Here is a 12,418-nt window from a genome sequence, read left to right on the forward strand (position 1 = left end):
TCTATTCAGCTCCTGACACACATTGGCTGAGCGTTCCCCCGAGTCTACATTCGCCATCTTGTCAGACCTTCACAGTGATCTCTGGTGCAGGGATTGACATCCCATTGTGCAGAAGAAGAGACTGAGACTCAGGGATATCCAGTTGATTCTTTGAAAGCCATGCACAGTGGAAATTCACTGGGCTGGAATTAGTACTGGACACTGCTGACCTCAAAGCAACTTACTTATCTTATGCATTGGCTCAACCTGGGGTTTACCATGTGAATTCCAGAAAGGAACGTCATTATCAACTTCTGCCTCGATTCATGACCTCAGGTTAATGTGCCGATCTTGGTTTTTTTTTAATAGGATTCAGGATTTCACAGGACAAAGACCGAGGCGTTGTCCCAACAAAAAGCAATGTCTACCATGCATGCAGCCACTGATTGAGGCCCACAAATGCCAAGACGATTCAAACAGTGAGACAGTTCCAGCCATCAAGGAATTCTCTGTCTAGCTAAGGAGAGAGCCGGATGAGCAAATTATATTACACAAAAATGAACTCGGCACTTAACACATATGGAAAGATATGGGAGAACTCACACATGTAAGAATTCAGAGTGAATTCTGACTAACAGGCAGTGATACCTTCACAGAGTGCCATGCAAGCTAAGTTTGGGAAAACAGGTAGGACCTCACTAGCTCAGAGCACAGTGGTTTAGGAGCGCCTGGGTGGCTCAGTTAGTTGAGTGTCCGACTCTTTTTTTTTTTTAAATTTTTTTAATGTTTATTTATTTCTTAGAGAGAGAGAGAGAGAGAGAGAGAGAGCGAGAGCGAGCGAGCCGGGGAGGGGCAGAGAGAGAGGAAGACACAGAAACCGAAACAGGCTCCAGGACCTGAGCTGTCAGCACAGAGCCCGACGCGGGGCTCAAACCCACGAACTGTGAGATCATGACCTGAACCGAAGTTGGACGCTTAACCGACTGAGTCACCCAGGTGCCCTGAGTGTCCAACTCTTGATTTCAGCTCAGGTCATGATCCCAGGGTTGTGGAATCAAGCTCAGCGTTGAACGTGGAGCCTGCTTAAGATTTTTTCTCTCTCTCCCTCTGCCCCTCTCCCCCATTCTCTCTCTTTCTGTCTCTCAAAATAAAATAGAATAAAATGAAATAAAATAAAACACAGTGGTTTAGTTAAAAAGTTTGTAACCCAGCTGGGTTATTTCTTCCTGGCTCTTCCTTTACTAGGGCATCCCTTTGGGCAAGTTACTGTAGCTTCCTGTGCCTTGGGGATGTCATCTGTAAAATGGGAATCACCCTGTATCTCCTTCACAATATTGGTGAGAATCAAATAAGAGGCATTTAGTACTTAGCCTGCTGCCTGGAGTAAGTATCAATAAATGACAACAATTGCTTATAGGGTCCAGTTAGGTCATTCCAGACAGAGAGAATGCCATGGAAAGGAACATGGAAGTGGAACCCACAGCAGAGAGACAAGAGCTCTACAGTGGCCCTGAATGTCACCTTCACAAGCCTGTACACTCCCGAGGGCACCAGACAACCAATGGAGCTCTGGGAGAAGAGTGACATCATCAGAACCATGTTCACAGGAACTAGAGATGTGAGAGACCAGAATCAGAGAGGAGCTGAAGGTTATGGAGTGGACTTAAGGAAGAAGTTTGGATGTCAGGCAATGATAAGGGGGTTCATCCCATTTACAAAGTCACAGAGATGACCAGAGAAAGAAAAAGCTGATGGTGACGGTGATGATGATGATGAGAAGGAGGAGGAAGAGGAGGAAGAAGAGGAGGAGGAGAGAATGGGGAAAGGAGGAGGAAGAGGAGGGAAGGATCTACTTTTTCTTGCATGCTGGGCTGGGTGCTACGCTAAGAAAGCATAACAACCCTGTGATAAGAGGGGCTTGGAGAAATAGAACCACCTGCCCAAGGTGACGTGATTAGTTAACAGCAGAGCCAAAATTTCATTTTGATTCTGTCTGGTTTACAGCGCTCCTACGCCTGACCATGATACTATACTATTTTGAAGAGTGACTCCAAAACCCATTCTGGGACCCAAACTTGAGGACTGCCTTCCACGAGAACATCTGCCTCCCTTGCGCCCTCCAAAGTGACACCAGCTACAATTTAAAGAGCATCGGCTGTGCTCGTCAGGTCCTGTGTTAGGCACTTTCCATAGACTGTTGCTAATCTTCTCAGCCTGTACAAAAGATGGCTGGTCCATTCCCATCTCCCAGGAGGCAGCCGGAGCTAAGAGACACTGGCTCCACCCCCAGGGGCACAGGTCTGCTGCCTTCAAGCCTCCGCTGAGATGACTGGTCGGGGAGAAGGTGGCACGATTCTATGAGTCCAGGGAAGCAAGGGAAGGGGGCACAGCTCTTCCTGGACCCGCAGAACCCAGGGACAGCCCGCTGACACCCTGGCAAGAGGTGCTGGAAGGGCCTACCTCGAGACTTGCTCCTCCGCTTCCGCCTCCCTGCTGAGGCCCTGCGCGGGGCTGGCTGCAGCTGACCGATCTCGATGGGCGTGTTAGCGCGGAAACTCTCCTTGAACTTCTGCATCAGGGACTCCACTGTCTCCTGCGTCGCCTCAGCTGCTGCTACAGGGTGGGCAATGGGGCTGAGGTTAGGGCTCGGCCCACCCCTGTCCCCTGGAGGACTGGGCCTGGCCACCCTGAGTCCCTGGAGCTCCCTCCCTGACCCATAATGATGGAGAAGCCACAGGTGCCAGTATGAATGTATCTGTTGGCCTCCTCACTTGTGCATTCAACACACACCATGTTGCAGGCATCCCCCCCAGCCCTTGAGATATGGTGGTGAAAAGTCAGACACAATCCATGATTCAAGGAATTCATAGCTTGGGAGGACACATAGCCAGGCATTCCCAAAACTGCAATACTTTTGTGATAGGACAGTACAGAATGCTAGAGGAGCACCAAGAAGGGTCCTGTCATCCATCGGGAATCAAGGCAGGCTTCCTGAAGGAGACACTACATACACAGACACCTTAAGAATGAGTAGGAATTAGCAAAGAGGGTAGAATCAGGGTAGGGTTACTAAAGAGATTTAGGATAAGAAAGATTGCCTAGGTAGGAGGAGAGGCATGTGCAAGGATCCAAAGCCAGAAAGAGCATGGTGCTTGAGCAACTGACAGTTCGATGTGGCTCCAAGGGAGCGTGCAAAGAGAAGATGAGGCCAGAGAGGTAAGGTCACTGTCAGTCACATCAAGGAGCTCGGATTGCATCCTAATGGCAGAAGTTATTCCCCAAAATGTTTTAAACAGAAAACTGGTACGTTCAAAATAAGTCCCTTTGACGATAGTTCCTAATGAGAGGATGGCGAACGCATGTAGAGGTAGAGAGAGAGGCCAGTGCAGCGGTGTGGTAGCCAGCCAGACGCCATGGTGGCCTGAACAGAACAGTGGCAGTGAAGGAAGATGGGAGCCCATGGGTCAAACAACATTTGAGGACATAAAACTATAGTACTGTGATACGGAGATCACTTGGTACAATATCCCAACTTAGGGAAACCGAGGCCCCCCTCCCCGAACAAGGCATATAACACTCCAAGCTAGCAAGTGGCAAAGTCAAGTCTTCTAACTCCCAGCCCAATGTTCCATTTTTATCAATACCCTCGATGGAGTTAGTAGCCTCATTTCTATAAAATTGCAAAATTGAGACAGGTAGAAAGTTCCAGAGAATGGTGAGAGTGAGGTCAGAAGGGCACCGAGAAAAAGGTGGAAGATAAAAGAGGAAAAAAAAGGCAGAAAAGCTCAAGAAGGAAGGACAGAGGCAACATAAAAGGCAAGGAGAGGAAACAGGAAAGAGGCAAAGGAAATTGTCTAAATGGCCTCACTGCCTTTGTTCTGAGACATTCCCAAAGAGAGTCCTAACTTTGAAATCTTCAAGCTCAGCCCTCCCTCCATCTATGTCTCTAGAGGCAAGGACGTTTCTTCGGTTTAAGCTACCTGCTGTCTGAGGCCAGGAAATGGTACACACAAAAGATTCATGCTTCTTTGAAGGGGTTTCACAGGACTGGACAAAGAGGGCTTCTGAACATACCAATGCCCATTTCTAAGGAGCTCCTGTTTTCCCAGGTAAGGTTATCAGCTTAGACAGATTCATCTGGGGTGTAGCTCATACCCAGATGGCTGTTTTGGGCACTGGGCTCTGCAAGAATCTCTGTCTTTGATGACACAGGAGAGCATCTATGTTTGCTAAGGAAAAGACAGTTGACAATACAGATGGAACATGAAGGCATTATAACTTTCTCACCTGCCTGTCTTGCTCTCTGGCAAGGTTCTTTAAACTGAGTATACTTAAAGATAAACCACGAGGGAGATCCCGGACATGGGACTCCCTACCCAAGCCTGCGATGCACAGCCCTCCAGCAAGAGGCTACCCTCCAAATTCTGAGAATCACTGCCAAGCCCAGTCTTTTAACCCAGAGATGAGAGTGATTGGCCCCATATTGTAAGGGTTGGGCCATACCGTGGTCAAGAGTTTAGAGCAAGCTATAGTCTGGAATCCAGGGACCCATACATGTGCACCAACACCCATGCCTTCATTCATCTTCCTGTCCGTTCATTCATCCATTCAACACTGTTTTCAGAAGAAACATAATGTATCTGAGACAAGTACAGAAAATGTTGTTTTAGCTCAGGCCATCATAACAAAAGTCATATATTGGGCTACTTAACAGAAATTTATGTTCTACAGTTCTGGAGGCTGGAAGGCTGAGACCAGGATGCCAGCATTGTTGTGTTCTAGTGAGGTCTCCCTTCTTGGCTCACAGACTGTCACACTCTCCCTGTGTACATGGTAGGGAGAGAGAACCAGAGGCAGAGATGCAGAGACAGAGAGAAAGAGGGAGGGGAAGAGAGAGATCTCTTCCTCTTCTTCTAACACCACAGTCCTATCCAATTAGGGCCCACCTTTATGATCTCATTTAATTTTAATGACCTCTTAAAGATCTACTCCAAATACAGTCTGCTGTGGATTTTACTGTGTCCTTCCAAATTTCATATGTGGAAGCCCTAAGCCCCATTGTGACTATATTTGGAGACAGGGTTTCTAATAGGTAATTAAAGTTAAAGGAGGCCATAAGGATGAGAAACTAATCCAATAGGATTGGTGTCTTTGTAAGAAGAGGAAGAAATCACTCTCTCTCCTCTTGCTCTCCTAACATACACGTACACTGAGGAAAGGCCATGTGGGTACACAGTGAGAAGGAAGCCATCTGCAAGCCACAACTCAACTGTGCTGCTGTCTTGATCTTGGACTTGCAGCCTCCAGAGCTATGAGAACATGAATGTCTATTGTTTAAGCCCCCCAGTCTACAGTATGTTGTTATGTCAGTCCAAGTAGACAACCCACGATCACATCGAGGTTAAGGCTTCAATATAGGACTCTGGGGGGGACACAAGTGTGCCATCCAGAACAAGGTACAATGGTGAAAAGACCACCAAAACCCTCCTAATTCTCACCATATAGACAAGATAGACCAAGATTAATGAAATGACTGACATCTACATGTAAAATTTTATAAGTGATATATAGCACAAATGAGAGGTAAAAGAGGATATAAGAAGCTCTATTAGCGGAATATGACCTAGTTTAGGAACATCACGGACACTAACTTCAAGAAATGCATAGTGGGACTAAGGTCTGAAAAGAGTATGAGTGAAATCAAGTGATGAGGAAGGAAGGAAGCGGTGAGTGATAAGAACACGAGTCAGGGGGAAAAATCCAAAGAGCCCTTTGAGAAGAAATACGAAAGAGGCTGCTCCACCACTCACTGGGCCTGAAACACTGAAAACAACTGGCAAGAGATCATGCTGGCGAGGCAGAAGTCCTAACCCCAACACCAACCCTAACCCTTCTGGAGCTTATCAAGGACAGAACACGCTGACGATTTCAGACGGAAGAGTGACTTGATCAGATTTTCATTTAGGGAAGATCGTTCCAGCAGCACAGAGCAGAATTTATGGAGAGAGGGGCAGAAATGGAAGCGAGGAGACCAACCAGGCAAATGGTGCAGTTGTGCAGCAGTCCACACACAAGATGATGGTCACCTGAAGGCACCTCTCCATGAGAGCCCTGGAAGAGCACACGTTCCAGAGGACTGAAAACACGAGTTGGGTCTGAGATACGAACACGTGGTGTCTTCCAGACGTCTAGGTAGAAGTGCTGAGTAGATGGCAGGTTATGCATGTCTCACACTCACAAGAGAGAACTAGACTCCATGGAGACCCCACACACGTACTCCTTGTTAAAGTACAGAAGCACTATGTGTAGTGGTCGAGAACATGAGCTTCCGGCACAGTGCAAACAATGGAACATGTGTTCATTCCTGCTCTGTACTGGCTGTTCTCCATTTGCTCCCCCTGATCCCTTGCCACCCCAGGTTCATGCTGCCCCGCCCCACGTTCTGGAGGCAGACCTTCTATGCACCACATCTCTGCTCCTGGTTGTTTGGCTATCAGTTAGCTTTGCCCAGTGGGACGTAGGAGGCCGGAGGCAAGAATTTGGAAGTAGGTCTTCCCTTGCTCCTTTCCGGTCTCTGCACCCTATTCCTGAGAGTCTGGGACACTAGACAATTACAGCTTCTTCTAGGGGCCCCTGTCTACAGATCCCATCCTCACAGCCTCCAGGAAAACCATTTCTTCTCCCTGTCCTTTCAGTTCAAGGAGTTAGTAGTGGCTTCCTGATATTTCCTGTCCCTGGTTCCTCCATACCTTCATGCTGATTCTCTTCACTCTGCCTACGCCTCCATAAATAATCGCTTCATTGAGTTTCTCCTTAAAGTCTCATTTGAAGGTGCCTTCTTTGTCCAGCTGAGACCTTGACTGATACAGCATCCTTTTCCGTCATGCTTCTGACATTCACCAATTCTAAAGATCAGCCTCTTCTCATCCTGCTATTTCTGCTTTCTTTTCTCCTAAATGGACACAGACTGGACTGGCTAGAAGGAGAGGCAGACACGGGGAGGGAAGGTTTGCTCCTCTGAGCTGCAAGGGTTTCTGATCAGGACTGTAGCAAATCTCATCCATCTGTTTGGCTGTTCTTGCTGGGGCGGCAGTGCCGGGAGCCCAGACTTACAGGGGAAGTGCCTGTACAAGCCCCTCCGTGGGCTATTGCATCCTGCCTCCCGCTCTCCCCCACCCCCAACCCTCTGATCCCTTTCAGTAGTTCTATCAATATCAATATATCACGTTGTCCAAACAAGCCACACTACCTCCTGGTACCCGCTGAGCTCTGCCTCCCTAGAGCAGCAAAATGCTCACCCGTTGCCTGGATGAACGCAACAGATGGTGCTTGATCTGAGCATCGCGGCGGGCCCAGGAAAGGAGGGGGCAGGGGGAAGCCATCTCTTTCTACCATGTGAGAGACTGTCAAGTTTAATGGGTATAGACCACTGGCGCCTGAGGAGAGCCCCCCCCCCCGGCCCCCGAGACAGAGAGAAGGGAAGAGAGAAAGGGGAGGAGGGAGGAAAAGAGAAAACAAGAATGGAAAGGAAAAGTGTGCTCAGCAGTAAAGGCAGGGGGAAAAAAGGAGGGGGCAGAGAAGAGTGGAAGGGGAGGAGAGAGAGCAGGAAAATAATACACAGGGAACAGGAAGGCAGGGGGTGGGGGGGAGGAGTGGCAAGGCCAGGAGAGGGGAAGAGGAGTCAGGAGAAGGGGAAGGAGAGGTGGAAGACAGGGCAAACCTTGAGGGCCTTTGCAAAGGCATACAGTTTCCAGATACCAGGCAAGCGGCAGCCTGGTCCTCCGCCCTGCACTCCAGGTACCACATGCTGTGTCCACCCTAGAACCCCACCATCTGCATTCAGAGCCTCCCCCACACAGCCTGGGATGCCCTATGACCAACACTTATATAGGTTTCTGTTTCACTTTCATCACCCTCTTTAATTTTTCTAGACTCATCTAGCCTGTGTAGGAAGAAAATTCACAATGCTTGAATACCAACTCTTTGCCAGGCCAAAGAGCCTGGCATCTCCTTGTACTTTCCTCCTTTATTCTTCCTAACAAGCTTGAAAGGTAAGGATCATTAGCTGGTGTTTCAAAATGAGGAAACTGAGACTCAGAGAAGTTAAAGAACCTCCTAGGGTCACACAGCTTAGGAGTGGCAAAGCTGGGATTTGGACCCAGGTTACAGCGACACTGATGACCCTAGCTCCATCCACTGCACTCACCTACACAGATTCTTTCTGGTTTGGTGGTGGATGGAAATGGATAGCCCAGTCTTGGGGTTTGGAGGTTACTTCTCAGGGCCTGGAAAGTGACTCTGACAGGCCAGCCCCTCTTCGACCATCCAGGCAAGGAGTCCCAAGCACCCAGCCTTGTCTGGAGCCAGGGGCTCAACCTGATTGGAGAGTGAGCAGTGATGCCAGAGGAATCTTGCTCAGTGTTGATGGTCAAGACTGTCCAGCCTGGAGGTCCTAGGCTCAGGCTCAACTCATGCCCCATTTTCTGAGCTTCATCTCACTACAAAACCTAAGTTCAGAGAACCAAGCCACAGGTGGATATTAACTGACCATACTGACTACTGTGAGTGAAAAAGTCACTCAGGTTACAATGTCAACTTTGCCATTGTGTGAGCTTGAGTTACTCTCTTCTCTTTGACAGTGGTGCTCAGTTTCTTCCTTTGTAACTGTCTGCAGGGCTGCGGGGGGACAGAATGGAGGTATGTACATAAATTGTCTAACAGAGCTCCTAGAACATAGTAAGTGCTCAAGAAAGAGCAGTCATCACCAAACTTCCTACTGTTCACCCTTTGGCTTCATGACTAGTCGGTCAATTCATCCATCCATCCATCCATCCATCCATTCATTTGTTCATTCATTCGTTTTAAAAATCATCTGCATTATAAAATACCAATTTGAAAATTCATTTAGGGTCGCCTGGGTGGCTCAGTCAGTTGGGCATCTGACTTTGGCTCAGGTCGTGATCTCACGGTTTGTGGGTGAGAGACCCATGTCAGGTTCTATGCTGACAGCTCAGAGCCAGGAGCCTGCTTTGGATTCTGTGTCTCCCTCTCTCTCTCTGCCCCTTCCCTACTCACGCTCTGTCTCTCTGTCTCTTAAAAATAAATAAACATTGAAAAAAAATTTTTAAAGAAAATTCGTTTAGAAAATATATAGTTCCTTCTTTTTAAAAAATATTTATTCATTTTTGAGAGAGAGAGATAGAGAGATAGAGAGAGAGAGAGAGAGAGAGAGAGAGAGAGAGGGAGGCAGCGGGGGAGGGGAACAGAGAGAGGGAGACAGAAGATCCAAAACAGGCTATGTGCCAATAGCAGCAAGCCTGATGCAGGGCTTGAACTCACGAACCGTGAGATCATGACCTGAGCCGAAATCAGACCCTCAACAGAATGAGCCACCCAGGCACCCCAGTATAGTTCCTCTTCTATTTAGATGTGGAAACAAAGGCATTAAGAGACAAAGTCACAATACAAGTCCACAGAAGACCAAAGTCCAACTCTAAGGTCTCCTGTTTCCAGTACTCTTCTCCGATTCCCCAAATTCTAAGATAACTTTAACCTCAGATGTAATGATGTTCAATTTTATGTATAAAATTGTCTAGACCATGGTATCTAGATAGTTGGTCAAGCATTATTCTAGATATTTCTGTGAACAATTTTTAAAGATAAGATTAACATTTAACATAATAGACTTTGAGCAAGGCAAATAGTTGAAGGCCTTAAAAGAAGAAAGACTAGGGCACCTGGGTGGCTCAGTCAGTTAAGGGTCTGACTCTTGATATTGACTCAGGTCATGATCTCACAGTTATAAGATCGAGTCCCATTGTTGGGCTCTGCACTGTCAGTGCAGAGCCTCTTGGGATTATCCCTCTCCCTCTCTCTCTCTCTCTGTCCCTTCCCTGCTCTCTCATTCTCTCTCTCTCTCTCTCTCTCTCTCTCTCAAAATGAATAAATAAACATTAAAAAAGTAAGTAAAAAGACTGACCTCCCCCAAGGGACAAAGAATTCTGCCAGCAAACTATCTTCAGACTCGAGCTACAACATTAAATGCTCCCTGCATCTTTAGCCTAATGGTCTCCCCTAATGATTTGGGACTTGTCAGCCTCCAGAATCACAGGAATCATTTCCTTAAAACAAACAAACAAATAAACGAACAAACAAACCTCTAGATAGATGCTGATAGAGACAGAAAGAGGTAGACAGCTGGAGAGATAGAAAATATATATAATCAATAAGTGATACAGAAAGCCCTCCTATTAATTCTGTTTCTCTGGGCAACCCTGACAAATACAGACCTCGCTTGTGTCTCCAGGCTTTAAACTGAGCACATCTAGATGCCAGGATTTGGGGGGACGGTAATAAAAGAAGACATCCCAGTTTTAAAGCACACGCCAGCTGGGAAGACCTGCTATAAATAGAAAAAGGCATCAAATTTGGAAGTTGCGAGAGTCCAATCACTGAATCCAACATTACATCTCATGTAGGAGCCACCCTCTTCATGAAAAGAAAAAACAAAAATTAAGAACAGTCAGCATTCCTTAGCCAGATGACAATACTCCGCTTCCAGAACAAATGTAAAACCCATATATGCTTTTTTTCTAAATGGCCACCCCTTCCAAATTCTCAGGGATAAAAAGTTGATGGATAGAATTTTCTCACATTTTAGCTTGTTTCTCACACACATTTTCTGAAACCTTTGATGCCTGCTACAGCTTATCTTCAAGCAAGCGCCTACAGGCAAGACAAATGAACACACAGCAGCAAATATAAATTGGAAAACTTGGGAACAGCCTTTTCTTATATACAGGATCTTGGGCCTGTCAGCTAATACTGCAGACTTGTAGGGTGGTCATAATTTCTGCTGGAGAACTGTATCAAGTTTGAATGACGGAATTAGAATTAGTGATCTTTCCCTCTGTTCTGTTAACAACACAATACTTTCCAGATTCTCTGGAGCTGGTTCCACGGCCTCCTAGCCAGGACACAGATGGTCTCTAAGATTCTTTCCAGCTCCGTGGCCCTGTATTCTAAATGTAAATGAAATTGTGCTTTCACTAAAATGAATACGGTAACCGCAAGAACACTACTCTTGAATTCACAAAGTCTTCTTATCTCTCAGTAATGTTATCCTTACAATCTCCTATTTTATAGAGCCCGGAGAAGCAAAAGAGGTTTCCAAAGTTTGGGCTGGAGTTGAATCAACAGACAAACAAGTCGTGTTCAAGAGGGAAAGGGTCAAGTAACTGGATAGGTAGGGTCAACACCTTCTTGGTCACTTGTTTACCACCTGGACAGCAAGGTGTGGCTACGGAAAGGCTTTGGAATCAGCTGCTGTTTGGAATAATAAGCCCCATTTCCCACCAGCTGTGCGATGTGGGCAAATCATTTAACCACCCAAAGTCTCAGCTTCCCCAAGTGTTAAGCTGAGGTTTGCGATTCCAAATTCATAAAGCTGTTTTTTGGATTAAATGAGATGCTAAAATGCTTATCACAGTGCCTGATGCAGAGGAAGCATTTAAAAAATGAGAGTTAATACTGTTGTTTTTATTGCCAAAAAGATCTTAAGCACATCAGTCATAGCAAATGTGGATCTTCTGCCCAAACCTGTGGGGCATATTCAAGTCCAGAATCTGCTGGGATTCATAGGAGCTAGCCAGATTCCTCTTCCAGATTCATCCTTTCTGTAACTGCACAGGAAGGCCAAGTATGGGGGGGGGGGGTCTGCATGTCCTGGGAATGGAGGGCCACTTACATTGTACAAATGGAATTCTTCAGCCAACACCATCACTGGGTGCTGTATCCAGAAGTGGGCACTGGGGACACAGTGATGGACTGAAGATCACCCCTCCTTTAAAACAGTGTCATGAGGATAGAGGGTGCTAAATGCCCAGAGAGGTGTGACCAGAACACTGAGAACACGCTCTCCAATTCCTTTTGCAAGTACAAAGGCTGTGGGAAATTCCTGGAGTCGATGCCAACTCGCCTGAGCCTTAAGGAATTCAGGGCCAGGTAAAGAGGGCTATATAAAGAGTGCCATCAGCAGGCGACAGGGGCAAGGATTGTAGAGAAAGCTCCACTTGGTTTGGTGCTTCTTGAGCTTAAAGTGGGGGATGATTTCATTACCGAGAACATCCATCTGCAGCTGGGAAGAAGGGTGGCTCTTGCTATACTCCTACCTCCTTTCCCAAACCCTAGATCAAAAAGCCCCCTTTTTAGAAAGCCCTGCCCTCCAGCCCCACCACCCTTTCCTGTGCCTATTCCTGTTGTCTCAGATGCTCTGGGTACAGGGCATGCATGTCCTGGAATCTGACAGACTTGGGTGTAACCGCCATTCTCTCTTTATGCACGATGTGGCTTTAGGTGTTGGGTGTGTTTCTTACACTGCCCTAAGGCCCAGTTCTTGGCCTGTAAAACCCTGAGCATAAATCTCCCTGCAGAAGTATGG

The 12,418-nt window shown here is 46.9% G+C and overlaps 1 protein-coding gene across 3 annotated transcripts in view; it reads right to left on the reverse strand.

The window, feature by feature from the left end:
• Positions 1-12,418, reverse strand: part of ASTN2 (astrotactin 2) — an 882,294-nt gene that overhangs the window by 618,685 nt on the left and 251,191 nt on the right. For 2 of the 3 annotated variants that reach the window (XM_043565813.1, XM_043565812.1), the window contains exon 4: positions 2,440-2,592. The exons of the other annotated variant lie outside the window; for it this stretch is intronic. In XM_043565813.1, the coding sequence (XP_043421748.1) occupies positions 2,440-2,592 (153 nt within the window). The remainder of the gene's footprint in view (positions 1-2,439; positions 2,593-12,418) is intronic. 3 annotated transcript variants of the gene reach the window in all.

This window comes from Prionailurus bengalensis, chromosome D4, assembly GCF_016509475.1.
Source record: "Prionailurus bengalensis isolate Pbe53 chromosome D4, Fcat_Pben_1.1_paternal_pri, whole genome shotgun sequence".
Lineage (NCBI taxonomy): Eukaryota > Metazoa > Chordata > Mammalia > Carnivora > Felidae > Prionailurus > Prionailurus bengalensis.